The sequence below is a fragment of the Sinocyclocheilus rhinocerous genome, unplaced genomic scaffold, assembly GCF_001515625.1.
Source record: "Sinocyclocheilus rhinocerous isolate Xijiao unplaced genomic scaffold, SAMN03320098_v1.1 scaffold1488, whole genome shotgun sequence".
In the NCBI taxonomy this organism is placed as follows: domain Eukaryota; kingdom Metazoa; phylum Chordata; class Actinopteri; order Cypriniformes; family Cyprinidae; genus Sinocyclocheilus; species Sinocyclocheilus rhinocerous.
In genome coordinates, this window is record NW_015633542.1 from 1,388,027 (window position 1) to 1,412,917 (window position 24,891).

General features: G+C 35.2%; 2 protein-coding genes across 2 annotated transcripts in view; both read left to right on the plus strand.

The window, feature by feature from the left end:
* Window positions 1–11,246: 11,246 nt before the first annotated feature.
* csrp1b (cysteine and glycine-rich protein 1b) lies at window positions 11,247–17,682 on the plus strand. Its single transcript, XM_016558038.1, has 6 exons — window positions 11,247–11,331; window positions 11,894–12,003; window positions 14,638–14,806; window positions 14,883–15,012; window positions 15,320–15,413; window positions 17,405–17,682. Exons 2-6 carry the CDS (start codon window positions 11,895–11,897, stop codon window positions 17,479–17,481), a joined length of 579 nt encoding a protein of 192 aa, XP_016413524.1. The 5' UTR covers window positions 11,247–11,331; window position 11,894; the 3' UTR covers window positions 17,482–17,682.
* A 5,511-nt stretch (window positions 17,683–23,193) lies between these two features.
* Window positions 23,194–24,891, plus strand: part of LOC107744368 (troponin I, slow skeletal muscle-like) — a 5,718-nt gene continuing 4,020 nt past the window's right edge. Inside the window, exons 1-2 of the mRNA XM_016557976.1 lie at window positions 23,194–23,231; window positions 24,296–24,323. Of these exons, the coding sequence (XP_016413462.1) occupies window positions 24,316–24,323 (8 nt within the window). The 5' untranslated portion in view covers window positions 23,194–23,231; window positions 24,296–24,315. The remainder of the gene's footprint in view (window positions 23,232–24,295; window positions 24,324–24,891) is intronic.

A 24,891-nucleotide genomic window follows, 5' to 3' on the forward strand; every position in this document is an offset into this window, starting at 1 on the left:
GCTAATTAGCACATTATTAGGAAAGGCGATTTGAAAAGATTCTTAAAAAAACCTTACACTCACTTCTTCTGTAGGTGAAGCTGGATCACGAATGATTCGCGCAAACATAGACGCATTTATGTAGATCGGGGGTGCATTCCCTACAAAAACAAACATAATCCACTGCGTCTTCAGCGGCTCAGATGTCGGGAGTAAATGACGACTGCTATGTTCATTATTACATCCAACAACAAAACACCTCAATCGCTTAGGAGTCATTCTTGTCTACATCTGCTCCGGCACTCAGGACGGGTCTAAGGTAAGACACCAGTCCAGTCTGTGCTGAAACGCTACTGTCAATCAAACTATCGTGGGAGGGGCCTATTTTTGTGACATCACACAGACAGGCGTCTGAGATCGGCTCGATTTGAGAAAGGGATAAATAATTTAGTAGATTAACAAAAAACCACTGGGTGGATTTTTATCATTATAGGGTGGTTGTTTACACACACTGCCAACACACAATTCAGTACAACTTGTAAAAGTGCATGTAGCATCATATGACCCCTTTAACTGAGAAGCAAAATATAAAAATATTAAAACTTGTTTTAAGTATTAAATTAAATACTTTTCTTATGCCATTAGCAATTTTTTCTTGTTTTAAATATATAAGAGTAAAACCAATTTTAGTGATGGTTAAGTTAAAAACAAGAAAAACTGTAATATCTTACACAATTTTGCTTGTCAAGTATCTTAACATTTTTACTTGAAAATAAGACAAAAATACTAATAAAATTTCTGCAGTGCAGAGAGCTGTGTAATAAATCAATAAATCATGAAATCGGGTCATATTATAATGCTTCCCTAACAAAATGTCTTCTGACCTGTTGTTTTACAATATATATATTGAGTGAAGATGGACCAAATAATCTAACTACTTAACATTGAGATAGACATCATGCGCATGTCCTGTTGAGATATATTAAGATGTATTATTATGTATTGACCTCTGACCTGTATTGGCCTGTATTTGTGCTCAAGAACAAATGACTGTCTAAGGAGGAACCCATGTGTAAAAAGGCAACAAAAACACATTTAAAGGCACCACTGGAATGAAGTGTGAGTTACCAACTGAACAAACACATCTCCAAGCATAAACGAGCACAATAACACTGAAAACCCAATTCTGTACAGCTCTGAAAAAGGGGCTTGTCGAAAAAACTATCCAACTGTGTGAGAGGATACATCGTTTTGTCTTGGTCTCATCACCAGCAACAAATGTACAAACGAACAAACAAACAGTAGACAATCATCGTCTGGCTGTACAATCTATACACGGCGCCCTCTAGAGGCCAGTTTCTCTTTCTGCACGTCCTGAGAATAACGCTCAGTCTCGACATTGAGAAACGTTGCAACAACGTTCTAAGAACGTTCCTCCAATATTGTCCAGCAAGTGCTTCCTGGGTTCGTCCAGCATTCCTCATGCCTCTGTGTAAGATTTCTGTGCACTGAGTTTTTCTTTTTTTAGTTTGACGCCATCCACCAGTTCAAAGTTGTAGTTCTCCAGAGCGGAGAGGTTCCTGTTTGTAGTGTGAGCGCATGCGCAGTAGAACAGCACCCCGCACACGGCACCCAGCAGGACTCCCACGGCGCTCATCACGATGATGGTGATCAGGATGGGGTCTAAACTCTTCAGCATGGAGCCGCGTCCAAAACTCCACAGGGTGTTGTCCGTCCCCTCACAGTTCACTATTGAGAGGGAAAGACAGACAGAAACAGAGAGATTGTGAGACCTGCATAAGCAAGCTCAATTATATTATATAAGAGATCAAATGGGGGAAGTCGTGGCCTAATGGTTAGAGAGTCGGACTCGTAACCCGAAGGTTGCGGGTTCGAGTCTCGTACCGGCAGGGATTGTAGGTGGGGGGAGGGAATGTACAGTGCTCTCTCCCACCTTCAATACCACGACTGGGGTGCCCTTGAGCAAGGCACCGAACCCCCAACTGCTCCCCGGGCGCCGCAGCAAAAATGGCTGCCCACTGCTCCGGGGGTGTGTTCACCGTGTGTGTGTGTTCACTGCTGTGTGTGTGCACTTTGGATGGGATAAATGCAGAGCACTAATTCCAAGTATGGGTCACCATACTTGGCCACATGTCACTTCACTTCATATATAATGACAAATAAAATATATAGTATAATGACAAATAAAACTGTTCAAGATCATAAAAATTACCAAAAAGATGTATTATAATAATAAAAGGCAGTAAAATGTTGCTTATATTTATTAATATATACTTTTAACTGGTCATTTTCATATAATTGTTCTGTTGTCTTTAAATGAGCAACAGGCCAAAGCAGAAGTTTAATTGGTCAGGCCTTCTCTGGACAAGACATTATGTACATTATACATTACAGCAGGATATTAGACTGATTTCAGCAGCAGAATGAGCTGCATTGAATGTTAATGAGAGAAAGTCTTTTAATAGATGTAGTTTAATAGGCCAATTTTATATCAAAACTTAAAGTGTAACATTCGCTTAAATGTACAGGAGACATTACAGTATAATCTGAGCTACTGTCTGCAGACAATCAGAGACACAAATATCGATTAGACCTAAAAAAAACAAATACTCTCCACCCTGATGACTTCATTAAAGCTCAGGTTCTCAAGGTTTCTCCTCACGTGTGCAAATGAGCCATCTGAACCTACAGTCCACACTGCATACAAATAATATTCTTCTTTATCAATATTTCTGTCTCATTTCTAAACCTTTTTAAAACAGGATCAACTTGAAAATCAAAATTGCATAAATCCAGATCCAGAACAAGAACCAGAATGTTCAGTGTAAAGAACTATGAATAATGAAACTCAGACGAAAGCCATGTTCATGTGGTCTCAAGACACAAGACCGAGACCACAAGATCAAGACTTGTAGCTTTACAAACCCGTAAGATAAAAATCATATTATAAAGAATGAAAATAATAGAGGAGCTTTATATGCGGCATGTGAACTGCAGTGAAAACCTCATACTGATACAACTGGCAAATGCATTACTGTCTGGTAGGCTTTAACAAGTGTAAAGCTGTTGTAGTAATCATAAAAATCTAGTGGACTTGATGTTTGAGCCTGAGGGACTTGCTCTTTTGGATCCAACTCCAGCATAGCCTGGCACAGCTGACCCAGATTCAACAGAGCCGGTTTTTCTGAGAGCGTCTGTCAAGACCTTTTAATATCAATAACTATAGCCTTGATGACAGTTAAATGATTTTTTTTATTATTATTTGTTTTTTATTGTTCCAATCCAACAGCGATAAGTCTGTGTCTTCACTTAGATCATCCTACCATTATGGCAGTGAGTTTTGTACAAATTTAGTTTAGTACTGAAAATTGTTCAAAACTAAAGAGATACTCAAGACAGAAAATGTAAAGTTACATTGGTTATTAAAGCCTAGAAACTACATGACGGTGCAGATCAGCCTAGAAGTTTATGAAAGCCTTCATGAGAGATCAGCTTGCGTTATAATCCAACGCAACTCAACTTTTCCTCTCGATGAGTCATCTGACAACTAGGGACGGGCTCAGGGTATAAAAACCAATATTGTGGAAGACTTGAGTAGCTTTACCAGCGTCCTGAAACCAACAGAGTCCAGAGACTTGAATGGCTTGATTTTATTAGATAAAACCAACAGGAAAATAATAAACTGGGCAACAACACTAAATTCCCTCAGCTACCGAATAACACCATTCATTTAGTGGAAAATGTGTCGTGAGATGGGTGTAACACTGTATTTGTATGTGATTTGCGCATTATTTTCTGGAATAATATGATATTGCAAAAGGGAATGTAATTAATAGGCCTTAAAATATCAAAATGTCATTAAACGTCATGTGCTCATTTGTAAAGGACATTTCCTGAGGGGCTCTGTAAATCGAAATACAATTCCTAATTCACCTGCAGGATAATAAAGCCCATACACATGACCTTACTAGACGTTTAAACAGTTGTCTTGTTTGATGTAATATATAGAATATAGACTAGTATTACATTACACCGCTCCCTGAGGTCATGCACGATGGAAGACTATATAGTTCTGTTCCAAAACCAAGTATACTGCTTACCTGGACAGCATTTAAAGCATCACAGGCAAACAGAAGGCTGGTACAAAAACAAGGCAGCACAATGTCCTATGATGATTCAAGATACCAAATGCTAAGGTAGCATCGCATTCACCTTTTTCTTGCAATCCCAGAATGCAATGTGCCAAAAAAAGGTGGCTTTACACAGTCAAGTTAAAGGGGTCATATGATGTTGCTAAAAATAACATTATTTGGTGTATTTGGTGTAATGAAATGTGTTTATGCGGTTTAAGGTTAAAAAAACACATTATTTTCCACATACTGTACATACTGTACACTCCTCTATGCCCCGCCTTTCTGAAACGCGTCGATTTTTACAAAGCTCATCGGCCTGAAAAGCAAGGTGTGCTGTGATTGGCCATGCTGAAAATTCAGTGAAAAGTCACAATGCCACATAACAACCAGACTAAATTAAATGCTTTTATGCAGCATTAAGCTGAGCAGCACTGAACAGCCTGTGTAAAGACACCTAAATGACACTTCTGTGCCACCTTTGCAGTGTAATTTGGCAAAATATAAAATTATAAAAAATCTTTTTCGGTAATTGAAAAAAGCTGAAATAAAATGTGACCCTGGAGCACAAAACCAGTCTCAAGTCGCTGGGGTATATTTTTAGCAATAGCCAAAAATACATTGTATGGGTCAAAATTATCGATTTTTCTTTTATGCCAAAAAGCATTAGGATATTAAGTAAAGATAATGTTCCATGAAGATATTTTGTAAATTTCCTACTGTAAATATATCAAAACTTAATTTTTGATTAGTAATATGCATTGCTAAGAACTTCATTTGGACAACTTTAAAGGCGATTTTCTCAATATTTAGATTTTTTTGCACCCTCAGATTCCAGATTTTCAAATAGTTGTATCTCGGCCAAATATTGTCCTATCCTAACAAACCATACATCAATGGAAAGCTTATTTATTCAGCTTTCAGATGATGTATAAATATCAATTTAAACTAATTGACCCTTATGACTGGTTTTGTGGTCCAGGGTCACAAATGATAATATAATGGTATAATGATAATATGAATATAAGATGAAAAATCTTGTCTTTCTACTAAAAAAATTTGTTAAAGTACAACAAATTTAGTAAACATTAAATAAAAAATGTATTTACACTATATAGTAATCTTTAAACAACAACAAAACCTAATAAAAATTACAAAAGCACAAAACAAAATTACTAAAACTTTTAACTAAAATCAAAATTAAAACATTTTTTTTCAATTTTATATTAAAAATATACAAATCAAAGCTCATTCAAAATATTATTAAATACTATAATAATAATAATAATAATAATAATAATAATAAGTAAATAATACACAATATGGTAGTCAGAAAAATAAAAAAAACAAGCAAAATGAATACATACATTTACATTTAACATAAATATACATTTACAGGACAAAATAGCAGAAAATAAATAGTGAATACCATTAAAATTTAGTCTAATTAAAAAAGTATTTTATTCAATATTTGTGTTCATTGTATTTTTATTAGAGGGTTGAACTGTTAGCTTAGCAACATCTAGATGTTCTATATCTGTATGAAATCACGACATCACAATATACCAGTGTGGTGATGTCATCCTAATACTGCCTGTGGCTTTTAAAACACCAAATTACAAGCAAAAAAAGTGTGACACATGTTAAGATCATGGGATTTCTGCCCCGTGCAAATCCAGCTCACAGTCAAAACCCAAAGTGCAGCCAGCCACATAAACATGATCCGTCTAATGCTTGTTAGTGCGGATTTAGTTTAGCATTGGGATCCCAGCATATTAACATCCCAAAAACAATATAATAGTCTCCAGGCTGTGCTAACATAACATACATACTGTAACTAATTGTATTGTTAACCAGCTTACTCACTACTGGAGAAACGGATGACAGAGAAACACTGATTTACAGAGAAACGTCACAGGTCCAGCGTAGACAGTCTTGCTAGTTGCATACAAGATACTAAGTTAAACATCCAACCTTCATTACAACATTGCAGTGATTCAGAGGAGAGTCAACATCTCTTCTCCCGGCTCTGAGTCGAAAGAAAGCAGTCTCTCTTCTTAAATATACGCCCAGCGTCTTCATTGAAATACATATTCTCCTTACTAGTAAATGGACCAGCTGGCGTATGTCCAGGTTGGATGGATATTTTTACCTAAGCCTGAACGGAGGTATAGACCTACACTGAGGGCCGTTAGCAGTGGATACGGATCCTACATGCATGTCTAGAGCTCCTAGGCCACGTTTGGTTCGGATTTAAATGGATCACGTTGGATTTTTCAGATCATTATGTACTGTACAAGCTGTTCCTTTCTACAGCAGAATGTCAAAGTCTTTAAAAGTACATGATAAATGACATAACTCTTAAGTGGCCACATTTTAAATGACAGAGAAACTGAAATGTTCCTCATTTCTCATGCCCTCTTCCTCACACTCACACATACACACTGTTTCTCAGAGGGTAGTGCTGTTAAAGTGAAGGATGCTGTCAGATGGCACAAACTTACACCTCTGACAGTCATTCTGAATGAGAACGCATTTGAGTTTTTAATGTTAAATTACTTTTTATGACTGTTACTTTGTCATACACCACCAACCTGCTGAAAACAAACATAGATTACCTGTTTTAGCCAGTTTACTAGTTAAACCATCACGTACTGGTTTGCAGGGTAGTCTTGGTATGTTGCTTTTGGCTGGTTGTCCATTACTACACTAGTAAAGTTGTTGTGCGGCGTGCCTATAAACCCAGTTTAAACCAGCTTGGAACTAAAGCTGGAGCAAACTGGAGAAAGCTATTTCTTTCAGAAGAAAAACCATCAAGGAGTAACTATGAGATACTAGATATTAAGCCCATTTCCACCACATAAAAATATGCTTTGGTAAATCAGAATTATCTTAAATATTGACACAAAACGTCCACATTTTTTCATAATAATTTTAACCTTTAATAACTATGACTTTTTGTCATAATTTACATTTTATCTCATAATTATGACTTGGTATCTCATAATTTTGACATTTTATTTCATAATAATAACAACCTAATATCTCATAATTTTTTACTTTGTTTCAACATAACTGACTCATAATTAACTTAGTATCTCGTAATTTCTTATCTATAGCTTATCTCACAATTATGACTTACCTCATAATTTTTTACATTAATTTGACATTAAGACTTATTAATATGTCATCATTTCAACTTTTTATCTAATAATCATTACTTAATTTGTCAATTTCTACTTTTATCTCATAATTATGACTTGTCTTAGAGTCTTGTAATTTTGACTTTTTATCCCATATGATTTTGTATCTTATAATTATGCCTTGATATGTCACTATTTTGACATAATTATGACTTAGTATCTTATCATTTGGACTTTTTATCTCATGAATTTTTATGAATTTTATTATCATTATTACTATTAAATTGATGGTGTTGATCATGATGGTTATAGTAAAATTTGTACAATACAATAAAACAGGCCTACCTGGACATCATCTTCCTCCTCCTCAACATAACCCCAAAATCATCATCATCATCAATATCAACATCACATCAAAATATTGATTGTGATTACCTTGATGATGATGACGATGAAGGCAATGAATAAAGTGTCACCATCAGTGTGAGCTGGGTTATATGGAGGGTGAGTCTCTCTGCAGACAGGCTCAAGTTTCAGCCGCATTGAAGGCAGAACTGCAGCTGCAGCCGCTCGTTTATTATCGGGCTTTCCTGAATCTAATCTGAGCATGATGGAGTGATGAACCATCTACAACACACTGAGCAACGCGTCTCTGTTTCACATTAGCCGGGTTGCATTTACTCAGCTAATGCTCTTTAACTCGGATTATTCCGTTAAGACCACAGTCATAATTATAGTGCCGGAATCAACAGCACCAGAGGAAATATGAGGTCTCGGCACGTGCTTTGTTTGTTTTGTGTTGGGAAATAAAGAAATCGTTAAGGCACATATACACGGAGAAAAACAGAATCTAGAGTGACAGACTTCAAGCACAGACGGTTTAAATGAAAAATTATGGAGCTATGATTAATTTATGATTAAAGTCAATATACCCTATAAACCCAGATTATATGATTGTGAAAGAGAAAAGCGAGAACGGGTGTGTCGCGCGACATGAAGTCAGTCCAGAAGAGTGAGCGCGCCCTCTTCAGACCCTTCTCTGAGACGGCGCATAGACCAATATTTACCTTTTATTTGTTTCTTGGCAAGAACAGAAGATTCTAATATTCATGCACAACTGTGCAAGACACATGCAAAACATGCTCTCAAACCATCCTAAAATCCTAGTCAAAATTTCCCAAACATTTTCAGAAATATTATTGACTGACATGTAAGTGACCCAAAGAAAATGCATAATATTCGTGCACAGCTGTGAACATGCAAGACACATGCAAAAAAACAAACAAACAGATACTGAGCTCTTCTTCTTTTTTTTTATTCATTTATTTTATCTTAATTTTATTTTATTATGGCTTTTTATTCATTTATTTATGGCTACTTCTGTGTAAATTTGATTTCTTAAATTCATCATTATTTGCTCCCCAAACCATCCTATTTTTCGAAACATTACCGATTGACATGTAAATGACCCAAATGAATACAACAAATCTCAAATCAATTTCCTCTTAAAGGGACAATTCACCCAAAAATGAACTTTCTGTCATAATTTACTTATCCTTATGTCATTCTAAACCCAAATGACTTACTTTCTTTTGTGAAACACAAAAACAGATGTCCAGAGCTCCGAAAAGACCAAAAAGTGTGATAACAGTACAGTATAAGGATTATATTTTAGTCATCCGAAGCTATTAAATAGCTTTGTGTGATGAAGACAACAAAATCAAAGTCCTAATAACCATTTCAAACAACATGAGGGTGAATAAATGATGAATTTTCATTTTTAGGTGAATTATCCCTTTAAGCCACTCCACTATGGCCATCATACTTACAAAACTACAAAACCCCTTATTAAATGATTACCTTAGTGAATTCATTCCAGTTCAACAAGCCATCAATTAAAATCAATTCACATTAAATTGAACATCTGACTTAATTATTTTTGTGATTAACATAATCTAAATGACTGATTTCATATGATTTAACAGGTTTACAAACCAACTGCATATTTAAACAAATGGACATTAATGCACTATTGAATATAAAATAGTAATTTACTCACAGATGCTGATGCAGAGCCACTGACAATATTATTCAGGCCAAAATACTGAATAAATGAAGCAGCAGCGCCTTCATTCATCACATAAACTTGACAGCACACGAGTCTCTCTCTCTCTCAGGCCCGAACATATGCTCAAATTTACATGAAAACCTTCCTGTCCTGGACTCCTGTTTGTCCAACGGTGGATTAATGCATTGGTCAAAGAGCAATTATATAAAAAGAGCGTTATATAAAAAGGCTTCTGTGTAACACACACAACTGAAGCAGAGCTTAAGACTTTCCTTGCTCAGTCTCAAGGCTATGGATCAGTTTCCAACACCCACTTTGCATCGACAATCGAAGGAAATCATTGGATCGGATGAATCTGTGCCGGAAGAACAGCACCATCAGCAGGCTCACAGACTCTTGGCAGAGACAGAAGATGCATGCTGTAATATTAATGTGCTGCAGTGAACATGCAACACATGAGGAGAAACTGGAGTTAAATTAGAGTCAAATTTATAGAGAGCAACGTGGTACCATGGTAAAACGTTGATACTTTGAAATATACTGTACCAGATTACAATTTTATTACCATCTGCATTTCATGGTAATAGTATAGTATAGTATGAATAGTATAGTCTTATCATACAACCATGCTACTTCTTTGTCATTATGATTTGCCCTTGTTTTGGTGTGTCAAATCCAGACAAATATCCAACTAACTAACTAACTAACATTTATCTATTATTTGTTACTTGGCAAGGACAGATGCATCATATTCACGTATAGCTGTAAACATGCAAACCACGTGCAAAAGCAGACAATAAAGTCTTTCTAATTACTTAATATTTAAGTATTTCTAAAAACTAAACTAACTAACAACTAGCTAACTAGCTTTATTTCTTAACTAACTAATCTGTTTTTCCTAACTAACTAAACTAACTAGATTTATTTCTTAACTATTCTGCTTCATTTTGTAACCGACTACTAGCTAACTAGTTTTATTTCTTAACTAATCTGATTTATTTCCTAACTAATCTGCTTTATTTCTTAACCATCTAACTAACTAACCACTAGCTAACTAACTTTATTTCTTAACTTTCTAATCTGCTTCATTTCCTAACTAATCGGATTTCTTAACAATCTAACTAAAACTAACGACTAGCTAACTAGGTTTATTTCTTAATGAACTAATCTGCTTTATCTAAAACTAACTAGCTTTATTTCTAACTTTATTTCTTAACTAACTAATCTGCTTTATTTCCTAACTAACTAACTAACTAACTAACTAACCTAGCTTTATTTCTAACTAACTTTACTTCTTAACTGATCGGTGGTGCGTTTCCACAAAGCAAGCAAGTATGGCCAGAAGTTCTGTCGTTACCAGCAGAGTTCAGCGGAACTTGCGACCATAGTTGGCTAATGATGCTTTTGGGAAACGCACCCCGGCTCGATTCCCTAAAAGCTTTGATCTGCTTGATCTGCTTTCAAATAAAGCTTGATCTGCTTTATTTCTTAACCAGCTAACTAGCTAGCTAACTAACTAGCTGACATTCTTCTGCTTCTCATTTCCTTACGAGATCTGAGTTTTGGGTTCCAGCAGCAGGTCCAGCTGTGTTACATTGTGTTTGGTATGAGGAGGGTGAGGGACTCCAGTCCTCCTAACAAACACCGTTTAAGGTCAAAACACACGTCCAAACATTTCACGGGTCACTACAACACTGCATGTCTTCCTGAAAGCATTACAGCTCTGAAAAGAACAGACATAATTTGAAAAGAAAACTGTCAAATAGTGATTTGAAAAGAGACAGATAGGTTAGAAATGACTCTCTCTCTCTCTCTCTCCCCCTCTCTCTCTCTCTCTCTCTCTCTCTCTCCCTTTCTCACGTTCTGCATCTGTTTTCCCTCCCTCTCCTCATCTCTTCATCAGTCTCATCCTCTCTGGACTCATATGAGGACTCAGACTCTCCTGAACACTCTGTGATCTTCTAGTGGACCAGACAAACTATCACTGCAGGTAAGAGCTTTACTATTACTCTCCATTAAATAAAGTTTTTGTAACAGTGGGAAAGACAGAACGCGAAAGACGTGTTTCGACCCTTTATCCTGGTATAATATCAGACTTACAGTCTAAATGGAGTGTATAACACTTTACAATAAGATCCCATTTGTTAATGTTATTTAATACATTAGCTAAAATAAACTATGAATTAGCAATATATTCTCTCTATATCTTAGTTCATGTTAGTTTATAAAAATACAATTCTTTTTTTTTTTTTATGTTAGTACTAAAGTTTCCAGATTCTTCCAAAAACCAACATGTTGCCATTTGGATTATTTAAAAACAATGGCAATGACAAATGATCCTTTATTGAGTCAAAATGTACCTAGTAATGAAGAAAACTGAACTGAAACTCTGAAAACACATCAAATCCACAAAAGAAATGACAAAAATTATTGTGCGTATGCAAATGCAATAAGGCCTAATGTGCATTTGTGAAGTAATTTGTGCACGTTTTAATGTCTGTTTTTGTCTGTCTGTAATTTGTCCATGTTTTAATGTTTTTTAATGCTGTCAGGATGCCGCTGGGAGGAGGAAACAAGTGTGGCTGCTGTAAGAAGTCGGTGTATTTCGCTGAGGAGGTTCAGTGTGAAGGGCAAAGCTTCCACAAATCCTGCTTTCTGTGCTGTAAGTCTCACACACACAGCTGACCTGAGACCTGCTGTGACACTGTCTGTTACTGATGCTCTGTATTCACATCACAATATGTGAACTAACGTGAGAGATGGCATCAGATGTTCGAAATCTATTAGAGACAGACACATATCCACACATACACTTTCACCTGACACCTCCAGTGCTCTAATGGAGTAGTTTAAGCAGAAAGGATGTGCATGTGAGCGTGAGATTCTCCGTGTGGAAATGGGTGGTGAGGGTTCGTCCTGCAGAGAGAGGGTGTTAGCCGGAAAACGGAAAATTATTCATGCAGATAGTCATATATATATATCATGGAAAATATAATATAATGTTTTTGAACAAAACTGTCAGCTGTGATTGTGATAGCATGACACCAACCCAGAGGAAATTACAAATCTCCACAAATGCCAGTGGATTTCATTTATGATTTTTCTGTCCTACAAGAAGACGTTTTCCTAAAAAAAAAAAAAAAAAATAAGTTAATTGTTTGCTTTGTTAATTGTACCAGTGTTATTCTAGTATTATTGAGATACTATTAAAGTTTTCATTTTTATTTTAAATTTTTCTTTTTATGTTTTTCATTTTTCTTTTTAATTTTAGAGAAAATTTGATTAATTTAGTTGTGTTTTTGTCATTTTGTCTTTTTTATACATTTTTATTTCAGTTTCAGTTTTAGTTATTGTAGTACATCAAGTTAAACTAAGTAAAAATAGTTTAAATAAAATAAATGTAAATTTTTTATATTTTATTTATTTATTTATTTTCAACTAACAATTTTTAATGGTTTTAGTTAACTATAATAACCCTGAAATATACAAATGAATCATTAATAGTTTGTGCTTCTTAACTAAGGACAAAAGTTTTATTTGATCTTATTTTTATTAATATTTAGATTTTTTTATTTTATATTTTTCATTTTCTTTTGAATTTTATAGAAAGTTGTAATAATTTTGTTCTGTGTTTTTTTGTCATTTTTGTTTTTCTTAAACTAAGTCTATTTAGTTTTAGTTATTTTAGTAAATCAAGTAATAACTGTTGGCTCATTAATAATAGTTTGTGCTTCTGAACTAACAACAAAAGTCCTTGGAGCGGAAAGCTGGCATGAGTTTGTATAAAAGTCAGAGCAGCGAGTAAATCTTTCCTGTTTAGCAGCGAGTCCATATTAGGTGTTGTACAAATGAACATCCCGGTGAATTCATCTGCCTTTTATGGCTGTGCATCTTCTGCGTCTGACTGCAGATCTGTGGATCAAATGAATGTTTAGGTGTAGATGACACATTTACATTGTACGTTACCAAACAGTAGCGAGAGTGTATATGTTTAGGGTTGTGATTTTAATATCTCAGTTTTTTCCAGATGTTTCTCCAGAGAAAAAGTACTCAGTTGCATCCACTAGTCTAGAGTTTCAGACGAGATCTCAACAGGGTCTCAAACTGTGCTCAGATTTGTTGAGACACCAAAGTTTGCTACAAAAGTCTCAATATGAACTCAAACACTTTTCATCACATTCACTGTTACTTATGACATGATCAAACTGAGATACGCCATACTCATCCATTTTACAGCTCTTATACAATATCCTCTTACTGTATCAACAGTCATTTTGATTCAGTTTTGGTTACATATTTAAAGGGTCACAAACTGCATTTTTAATTTTAGAATGTTTCCTGAGCTGCAAATATAATGTTTGTAGGACAAGGATGTTATGATTTCGGAAATTTACAGTATTATATTTTTATAGTGCAACCCATACGAAATGTAATATATTGCACATATTGCCCTAGGCGATATACAATTTCCACATACATACATTCTCTGGGTAGATAAAGATATAAGTTCATAATACATATAAAATCCCCACAGTATAATTTGTATATGTACTAGGGATGTCCCAATCAGGTTTTTTGTGCCCCCAATCCGATCCGAGTCACTGAATAATGAGTATGTGCCGATACCAAATCCCGATTCGATACTTGTATATTCCAGTGCAAAATTCAAGTACATTAAAGTTATTAAAATCATGCAATGTATACAGAGTTGTGCAGAGAGAAAAAGTAGTATGTGTGTGTGTGTGTGTGTGTGTGTATATATATATATATATAAGACATTGCTAGATGTAAACATGTTACAATGGTAGACATTGTAAACAAACTGTATGGTCACAATTATGAATATGGGACTACTGATATAAACTTAAGCAGTAAGTTTACAATAAGCAGAATAATTGCAACATCAAGGAAAAAGTGGAGATATGGTTAGAAAGCATGAAGCTCACGCTGTCAGAAGGTCAGTTTATCAGTCAAATCCGAAGCAAGACGCAACCCATAGGAACGCGTCATGACAACGACATCTCAGAGAGTCTGACGACAGATAAAAATAAACAATAGATGAATGAGTTATCGGTACAAAAAGTGTGCATCAAATACACTGAACATGGAAGCTCAAACGTGTGTGACGTGCTAGAACAGACCTCAGGGGAAGGGGGAGCACACTAAATCGTTTGGGGGTGCAAGGCCCGCGAATGGCCCCCTTTGGCGCCGGCTCTTATCCATTATCCACAGAGCAAATTGTCTAATGTATAATAACAGTGTCTTGATCATGAATGTACGTCTGTGTTAACTGCAGTGGTGTGCAGAAAGAACCTGGACAGCACAACAGTAGCTGTGCATCAGGACGAGATCTACTGCAAGTCCTGCTACGGCAAGAAGTACGGCCCAAAAGGCTACGGCTTTGGTGGAGGAGCGGGAACGCTTAGCATGGACACGGGCGAAGCTCTGGGAATCAAACCGGCTGGGTTAGTAGCATGTTTTCATTTTCATTGTGTCTTTACCAATGTGCATTAAAGTATCCGCTCTGTATCTGTCACACAGGCAAACATCCCATCGTCTGACCAACAACCCCAACCCGTCAAAGTTTGCTCAGAAGCTCGGCGGTTCGGATGTTTGCCCTCGCTGTGGAAACGCCGTGTATGCGGCAGAGAAGGTGGTTGGAGGGGGAAACGTGAGTTGGTTTTTCTTTGCCTGGGCTTATCGCCTTACCAAACTGGTTTATATACTGAATTAATTTGGAGAAAAGGCTTAATTGTTTTGGCTTGGTTGCCAAAGTAGTCTTAATGCAAACATAATAACTCTGTGTCCTAACCTGCCCTCATATGAAAGCCAAATAATGCTGCAAACTGACAAAATCACTGCCAATCCAAGCATGTCTGATGTTTTATATACAGTCAACCAGCATGACATGACAAAAAAAAAAAAACCAAATGACTGACAACAATGACATTTCGGGCCTCACTTTTCTCCTCTTTTAGTCTTGGCATAAGAGCTGCTTCAGATGCGCAAAGTGTGGAAAGAGTCTGGAGTCCACAACTCTGGCAGATAAAGATGGAGAGATTTACTGTAAAGGTCAGTATCAAATATCATGCATACAGGTGTGTATGTTTATTTGATATTAAGATACTGAGGATTTGTTCAGAAATATAAACAATTAATATTAATATTAAATAATATTCATATTTCTATTTCATATGTATAGTTATATTTCTAATGATATTTCTATAATAACAAAATATTTAAATTTATAGTCATAATAATGTAATTATATAACATGTACTTATATTTATAGAATTTGCATTTCTAATAACGACATGTTATTATTTATATTTAATATCTATAATTATTTATATTTCTAATAACATTTCTATAATAACAGAATATTTAAATGTATATTCATAATCATATTTATTTAACATGTATTTATTTCTAGAATTTGTATTTATAATAACATTATTTTATTATTTAATATTTATAATTAATTGAACATGGAAGCTCAAACGTGTGTGACGTGCTAGAACAGACCTCAGGGGAAGGGGGAGCACACTAAATCGTTTGGGGGTGCAAGGCCCGCGAATGGCCCCCTTTGGCGCCGGCTCTTATCCATTATCCACAGAGCAAATTGTCTAATGTATAATAACAGTGTCTTGATCATGAATGTACGTCTGTGTTAACTGCAGTGGTGTGCAGAAAGAACCTGGACAGCACAACAGTAGCTGTGCATCAGGACGAGATCTACTGCAAGTCCTGCTACGGCAAGAAGTACGGCCCAAAAGGCTACGGCTTTGGTGGAGGAGCGGGAACGCTTAGCATGGACACGGGCGAAGCTCTGGGAATCAAACCGGCTGGGTTAGTAGCATGTTTTCATTTTCATTGTGTCTTTACCAATGTGCATTAAAGTATCCGCTCTGTATCTGTCACACAGGCAAACATCCCATCGTCTGACCAACAACCCCAACCCGTCAAAGTTTGCTCAGAAGCTCGGCGGTTCGGATGTTTGCCCTCGCTGTGGAAACGCCGTGTATGCGGCAGAGAAGGTGGTTGGAGGGGGAAACGTGAGTTGGTTTTTCTTTGCCTGGGCTTATCGCCTTACCAAACTGGTTTATATACTGAATTAATTTGGAGAAAAGGCTTAATTGTTTTGGCTTGGTTGCCAAAGTAGTCTTAATGCAAACATAATAACTCTGTGTCCTAACCTGCCCTCATATGAAAGCCAAATAATGCTGCAAACTGACAAAATCACTGCCAATCCAAGCATGTCTGATGTTTTATATACAGTCAACCAGCATGACATGACAAAAAAAAAAAAACCAAATGACTGACAACAATGACATTTCGGGCCTCACTTTTCTCCTCTTTTAGTCTTGGCATAAGAGCTGCTTCAGATGCGCAAAGTGTGGAAAGAGTCTGGAGTCCACAACTCTGGCAGATAAAGATGGAGAGATTTACTGTAAAGGTCAGTATCAAATATCATGCATACAGGTGTGTATGTTTATTTGATATTAAGATACTGAGGATTTGTTCAGAAATATAAACAATTAATATTAATATTAAATAATATTCATATTTCTATTTCATATGTATAGTTATATTTCTAATGATATTTCTATAATAACAAAATATTTAAATTTATAGTCATAATAATGTAATTATATAACATGTACTTATATTTATAGAATTTGCATTTCTAATAACGACATGTTATTATTTATATTTAATATCTATAATTATTTATATTTCTAATAACATTTCTATAATAACAGAATATTTAAATGTATATTCATAATCATATTTATTTAACATGTATTTATTTCTAGAATTTGTATTTATAATAACATTATTTTATTATTTAATATTTATAATTATTTATATATTATTTACATTTCTATAACAGAATATTTAAAATTCTATTCATAATAATGTTTTTTATTTAATCTTTATTTATATTTCTATCATTTATATTTATAATATCATTATTTATTTTATTACTTATATTTAATATTCATAAAATTTATATTTATAATAACATTATTTCTATTTCTATTCATATTTTATTTATACAGGGTGCTATGCTAAGAACTTTGGACCGAAGGGCTTTGGCTTTGGTCAGGGAGCTGGTGCTCTGGCTCACGCTCAGTAGAAATACAGTGAAATACAGTAGAAATACAGACTTCGGTGAACCCAGGAGGACAGACTGGTCACTTTCATGAGAAACATGTTTGATAAATGTTATAAACACATATAAGTGCCCAGTTTGGTGCTCAGTATGTACTAAATCTAATAAACAGTTTTATTGTGAAATCCAAAATATTATTATCAACTGACATTTTTGCAATAATAAAACTTGGTTACTTTTATGTTTACTGGGATTTATTATTTTTAGGATTTTCTCTGACTGGGCTATGCCATGCATTATGGTATAATAACTAAGAATGCAAGAATGCAATTATAATTTGAACAAACATGAGTCAAAAATGTTTGTAAACAGACGCAGTTTGAAAGCAGCTTTGAATACGCTCTCAGATGACTGGCTTGTTTTGTCCATGACATCACACACACACACACACACACACACACACATCAAAAACACAAGTGTGATGAGAACAAAGCATGTTTATGTCTTCGAGCCTGTCACGGGCCTGATCTAATGAGACCACAGACTCACAGAGAAGCCTAACAACATCACAGAGACCGTAATGCTGTCATCTAGAGTCTAAAGACTAACAAATTCAGAATTAAACAATGAAAACGAATAAACAAAACTGGTCTCAGAGCAGCTGCTGGAGGAAACAAATTTCCAGACGGCTATTCCCACCATCATCAAAAAAAACAAGCTATGCTAAGAATACAATAGTGTACTGCTACTGCCAAGATTATGTCTACTATTGTCTAGAAATAGTATGTGAATCAAGATGAATTATGCAGAAATACACATTATGCAGCAAAGAATATTTCAAATAAGTATGTTTTTGAATCAAGGTAATTTAGTGAATTTTTATTTTTTGGGGCATTTAATACGACATTCACATATAATTTAATGTAAAAAAAAGTAAGCTTTTGGCAGTGTGATTTAGTAATGAGTCAAAAAGATATGAATTGAGCTGAATCGAATATTAAACACAACCACTATTTCTCACTGAAGAAGCATAAATCTATCCCCAGATGGCGCCACATTTTATTCTACTATTAAAAACACAATTTTAAATTTCTGTGACATTATGAATTTCATGTGTTTTCAATACACAAAGAACAATTTGTAAATTTTTCTTTACACTTGGTCAATTCAATACAACTGGGCAGAAATAAAAGTTCTTCCACTCTATACACACAGTAAGGCTTGCAGGAGTCTGGCCTGTGTTTTTACAAGTGCTCAACAGTTTATAAAAAGCAGGTGATAATTGGCTGTCTGGAGGTCTGAATTTTTAACAGACCCAACGTGAAGAATGATTCTATAAAACAGTACAGTAGAGGAGACCGGGGCTAGTTGTCACACAGAGACGGTCTGTCAGTAAAGATGAGATTTCGAGGGGAAAAAAGTCACATTTCTCCAGCGATGGTTTTGTATGTTGGTTTCAAACACCCAGAGCAAAACTAATATATTTTGTCCTTTTATATCCTTTCAACTAATATACATGTGTATCTTGTAGGGTTAAAAAATAATTTTTTTATATATTAAGCTGTCAAATGTGTTTTATATGATACAGTTTTATCATTTAAAATAAATTTTATATTTATTATTTATATACACCATATTGGGGCTGTCGTTTTAGCGCGTTAATTTAATTAAAAAGTTACGGAAAAATAACGCGATTAAAATATTTTTGCGCAATTATCGCACCCGCCCCAGACTGTTGACAAACATGATGCAGGGCAACAACACAGTGAGTATTATTAGCCTATAATGCAGTTATAGGCCCTTAAATTTTAAGATATTGGGGCAAAAATGCCCCTTTATAAATTTTATAAAGCCATACAATTTTATAAAGTCTCATATTTATATCATATGATTAGCGATATCACACGAGCAGCGAGAGCAATATCACACCAGTGCTGTTTTTGTCCCGAATAGCATGAGTGCAAATGTGATTTTAAACAACAGTTCAGTAAAGAAGTAGCTAATATTGTGTATAATATTTTATAGGCTACAATTTTGTCTGCTTTTGCTACGTTTTGCCAATGAAAATATTACCTATAAAGCCACAGCAGAACTGTTGTGCATCTCCAAGCAACACAGTCTTACATTTCTGAATGAATCCGCGATTTGAACGAATCTGGTGAACCAATGATTCAATGGCCCATTCATAAAGAGAGCCATTTACTTCATTCCTGAATGAATCAGCCGTTTGAACGAATTGAATGAATGAATGACTCAATGGCTTACTCATAAAGACATTTACTGCCACCCACTGGCAGTTTTAGTTTCTTATTTAGAGTTTCAATTCATTAAATAATAATAATAATAAAAAAAATAAAGTGATAGTTCACCCAAAAAGAAAAATTCTGTCATCATTTACTCACCCTCATGTTGTTTCAAACCTGTATCACTTACTTTCTTTTGTGGAACATAAAAGAAAATAATGAAGAATGTTGGTAAGCAGAAGAAAAAAAAAAGTTTTATAATTCATAAAATTATTTATGTTTAGCTGAAAGTTTGATGAAAATCATTAAAGAGCCAATAAAACATATTAAACACACACACACACACACACATAATTTTTTTAAGCATTTCATATTTCAAAAAAGGTATTCTTCTCAAATCAACATCAACATCTTACCCCATATATGTGACAACATGCCCCGCTATCAGAAGAGATCATCAAACATGAACTTTTCTTGCTGGTTAATGTTAAATGGAAATGATCAATAGCTTTTGTAGCCAATATTTCAAGGTTTTTGTTTATACAGAAACTGACTATAAATAAACCCACCCTGGAAAACATGTGACAACTAGCCCCAGTCTCCATCACACATAAAAGCCATGGCAAAAAAATCCTCTATAGTCAAAAAATAACACAAGCGCATATAAAATGATGCTAAATCCTCTCACACCAACGTTCAATATCAACAGCGGCTCTAAATACGGTCCGGTCACGACTGGCATGCAGCATCTATAATCCTGGGTTTCCACATCAGCCAAGAACCAAATCCAGCAGAGCCCATCATGAGAGTAAACAGGACAGGTGTTACCCGCAGACTGACCCTTCTAGAGCTCTCTACAGCTAGTAACATTGCAGATGATACTAGGAAGCCGTTTAGACACAATAACAGCATCTGAGTCATAGTATAATACCTGGATGATGGAAGAAAACCCATATTATATGTCTCTCAGAAAGCAGGTCCTGGAAATGATGCTCGACATGCAGATAAGAGAAAGCAATGCCAAAATACACACCCACACAAACAAAATCCAGCCAAGAAACAGCATTGTTCGAATGCTTTCTGCAACCAGAGAGAGTTTGGTTACATGGTTACAGAGACTGAAACCAGCAAGAATGCAAATTCAGTGATTATTTTATCACGTCTAATGGAAATCTATGTGGCAAGACACTCTATTTTGAAAGTACAGACTTTAACAAGGCCTGATATGACCATCTAAAACAGCTAATCTCTGTGACTATGACACCTGAAGGATGTTACATAACTGCTAAGTACACCTGGAGAAAGCTAGCAAAACCTAAGCCCAGATGAAAGCATTGCACGCATGCATTTTTATCTCGAGACATCAAATAGCTTTTAGTATCTCACAACACTAGAGTGGCAGTATCAGCTGTCTAACTGCTCTATGTTTAGCTAAGCCGACATATGGCCAACTTTACATTCCTGTCTTAATCTCTCATAGAGATTGTTGTTGTCTACAGTTAATATTTTAATCAGACGTAGGGTCAAACACAGAGCATGGTTCTACTGAGGAAACATACAGCTAATCAATGTGTCAGGGAAAAAAAAAATCTCACAAATATCTCATCCCTTTCCATTGTGTATACAATTATTTTATAAATGCAAAATATATATATATATTATAGAAAAGGGAAAAACTGATCCTCAGAAGTCAAGTTAAACTGTTAAACCTAGCAAACGGTTAGACTTATGAGAGATAATATTCATCTTATGCAAAACTGAAAGGAAGACTTTAAAGGAACACTCCACTATTTTTGAAAATAGGCTAATTTTCCAACTCCCCTAGAGTTAAACAGTTGAGTTTTACCGTTTTCGAATCCATTCAGCCGATCTCTGGGTCTGGCGGTAGCACTTTTAGCTGTAGCTTAGCATAGATCATTGAATCTGATTAGACCGTTAGCATCTCGCTCAAAAAAGACCAAAGAGTTTCTATATTTTTCCTATTTAAAACTGCAGCAGGCGCAATGATATTACGCAGCGCCTGAAAATAGGCTTAGCACTGAAACACAGCGTCTCCCTGACATTGCTGCTTCAACACTACTGCTGTTCCTGAAACCACGCTTTCTTTCTTTGCGTGCACATTTGGGCGGCATTATGCTAATATTTCCACATAGTGATGTAGGTATGTGGGGGCGTGTTAGAACGAGCCGTTTTAGGTAGGTGTGGCTGACTCTTAACTTTTATAAAGAATATCTCTTTGGATTTGAGACTTTAGTCTTTGCAACTTTACAGATCTTCTTTATGCACCAAGAGCTTGTAACACCAAAGAGAAAGGAAAAATTGAAATCGCATCATATGACCTCTTTAACTCTAGGGGAGTTGGAAAATGAGCCTATTTTCAAAAATAGTGGCGTGTTCCTTTAATGGTCAGATGTTGCTCTTTTATAGCTCATGAGACTTCATTTAATTCTCAGTTTATTTTCATTGAATTTCAAATGTTTCTCCTAAAATTCCTATAGAAAAACAAAAAACAATGAGATCAGTAGTTATCATACAGTAAGTTTGTAGCTATAAAAGTAATATAGATAGTAGATAATTTGATTTTAGGAGAATTTAATGAGATATGTTTGAAATATCTGACGTTTGACTGCAGACTTTGGATTCTTGGCCAGTTTGAGACATTGTTGCGACCTCTTCCAAAACCCACACAGTTGCTAGAGGCTTTTTCTCAAGAGAAACATCTCAGAAGCAGCAGATTTAATGTGTTTAAAATGATTGTATAAATGCAAAATGATTATATGAAAAAACTGATACGCATATTTTTAATTCAATGTGTCACTTGCCATTTCTTTGTAATTATTTGTGAAATGTACTAGCAACTTTGAATTATAAATACTAAAATAGTATTTCTTATAAAACAGACTCCAAGAATCTTTTTTATTTACAACTTAAAAAATTATTTTTTACAGTGTGGAGGCTTTTTCTGAGCCTGAGGAGAAACACTTGAGAAACAGCAGTCATAATGTACTTCAAATGATCTTATAAATCCAAAAATGATATGAAAGGCAAAAACTGATACCCATGAAGTGAAGTTTATCCCTAAAGCAAATTGCTACTGATAAACAGACAGATAGTGTTCATCTTCTTCTATGAAAACCAAAGGAAGATCTCTTCCAAAACCCATGGATTACGAGAGACTTTTTCTCAGGAGAAGATTTGCTCTCACAAACAATAGAAATATTAAGCAACTTCATTGTGGACACGTTAAAAAGATCAATGGAAATTTCTTTAAATGAAAATGTTTTATCTCGGTTGTGAGACAGGCCCGAAGCATCATCATGAGGAACCCCAGTCCAAAGCTGTCTAATGGGCTGATAAGTGCCGCAAAAGGCTTATCAACAACAGCCCTCCACAAGTGCTGGATAAAAGCTTTGTGTGTGTGTGTGTGTGTGTGTGCTAATAATATCATCCAGTAACAGGCAGAGGATGAACAATAAAAAAGAGAGGCATTGTTCTAGAGCATCATTTCTCTGCCCATCTGAACACCGCAAGGTAAGTTCATTCAGTTTGCTTCCCTGTTAAGGAAAGTTTAAGGAAATATTTTTTTTTATTTTTTTTTTATCTGAATATTGCATGGACATTTTCTCCTCGGTGTCTGTTAATATTGCCAAACATGTAGCCAAATATTCCATATTACTGTCATCAAATGTAATGGTTCAAGAAAGTGTCAGTGGAAAAACCCATATTGATCAATTTATTTAGGGAGACGTCAATATCTGTGGTCAATATTACTTTTGTACTTTCAAATTTATGTATTTTATTTACAAAAGTGTTTTATAATAGATAATGATTTATAATCTTTCTCCATCTCCCCAATCACTTTGATTTTATCTCTCAGATAATTTAATTATAAAATGATCTTTTTATGAACCTGATTCAAAACTTACTTTTGGCTTTTCATAAAACCTCAATTTAAATTGCGTAATACCATTTAAACCAAAAGATTGTAAAAACATTACTTTGGAAACCACCTTTGGCGTTCAGTTAAATAAACATATCCAGATCCAGATTTATGATTATATGCTTTCATTTTATTGCATAATTTACCGACTTTTTTTAAGTGCGCTAGACCGGTTTAACATCATTGAGCGGAAACTTGGGCCGGGTAAATGCCTCTGAAGCTCTGGTGCGGGTCTATTTATGGTGCACTGCAAGTGGATATGGGCTGGAGAAAGCTGGGATTGTTATCTGTGTGGCATAGTTAACATGCCAAAATCACCGCGCCACGATAGGCATCTGCCAACACCTTTTTTCCTAGGGGTCCACTTCATCTGTGTGCACGGCCACTGTCAGGACTTTGAAGTGGTTAACAGATGCAGAACAGACGCCAAATCAATCAATTAGCATCAGTTCATTTATTTTAAAAAGCAGCACCTGAATGGTCGACATATCATAACAGCAATGATTTCAAATACGTGAGAGTACTGCTGTTAGGTATAATGACATCTGATTAGCACGTCTGAATCTGGAAAAGCTGTCTGATACTTGAGCCCCTTGAAGATCCTCCCAATGGTCCTGCCCTTTGGAAACAAATGCCTTTTGTTTTTATCTCCTAGGTTGAAACGCCACTGTAAAGATGCCCGAGTGAGTATATTGTGTCTCTGCTTTCTGTTGTTCGCCATCCTAGACGTCTTACGGCTCTCTCGACAAATGTGCTCTATTCTTGGATTTACCGGCTGTGTTGTCTTAACTCAAGGCCTCAGTATAGGCTGATTAGGAGTGTGTGAATAGAATACAATGGAGTCCAAAAGTCTGAGACAGAAAATTATATATATATATATATATATACTGTATATATATATATAAAAAACAACGATTCTACACTATTTCTGGGTCACTTATTAATAATCAAATTAATAATGCATTAATAATTAATTAATACATTTTTCTTGTTTCTCAATTTATGCCGAATAACCTGGACAACCAGGTTTTGTTCATGTCATCTAATAAAAAAGAGAGACATAAACTGAATTTTTTTTTTTTTTTTTTTTAATTGTTAGAAAATTATTCATATTTATTCTAGAACTACAGTAACATCTTCTGATTTCTGTCACCATGGGGACAGACTGGAGAGCTTTCAATCAATAAATGGGAAGAAAAGTAACTGGCGTTACTTATTTGAAAAAGTAACTCAGATATTTTCTTGTAAATT

Bases quoted from the DNA above. Each gene is read 5' to 3' on its own strand.
- csrp1b (XM_016558038.1), top strand. From the start codon at position 11,895: ATGCCGCTGGGAGGAGGAAACAAGTGTGGCTGCTGTAAGAAGTCGGTG. The intron at 12,004-14,637 runs GTAAGTCTCACA...TGTTAACTGCAG, and splicing joins CAAATCCTGCTTTCTGTGCT to TGGTGTGCAGAAAGAACCTG. The intron at 15,013-15,319 runs GTGAGTTGGTTT...CTCCTCTTTTAG, and splicing joins AGGTGGTTGGAGGGGGAAAC to TCTTGGCATAAGAGCTGCTT.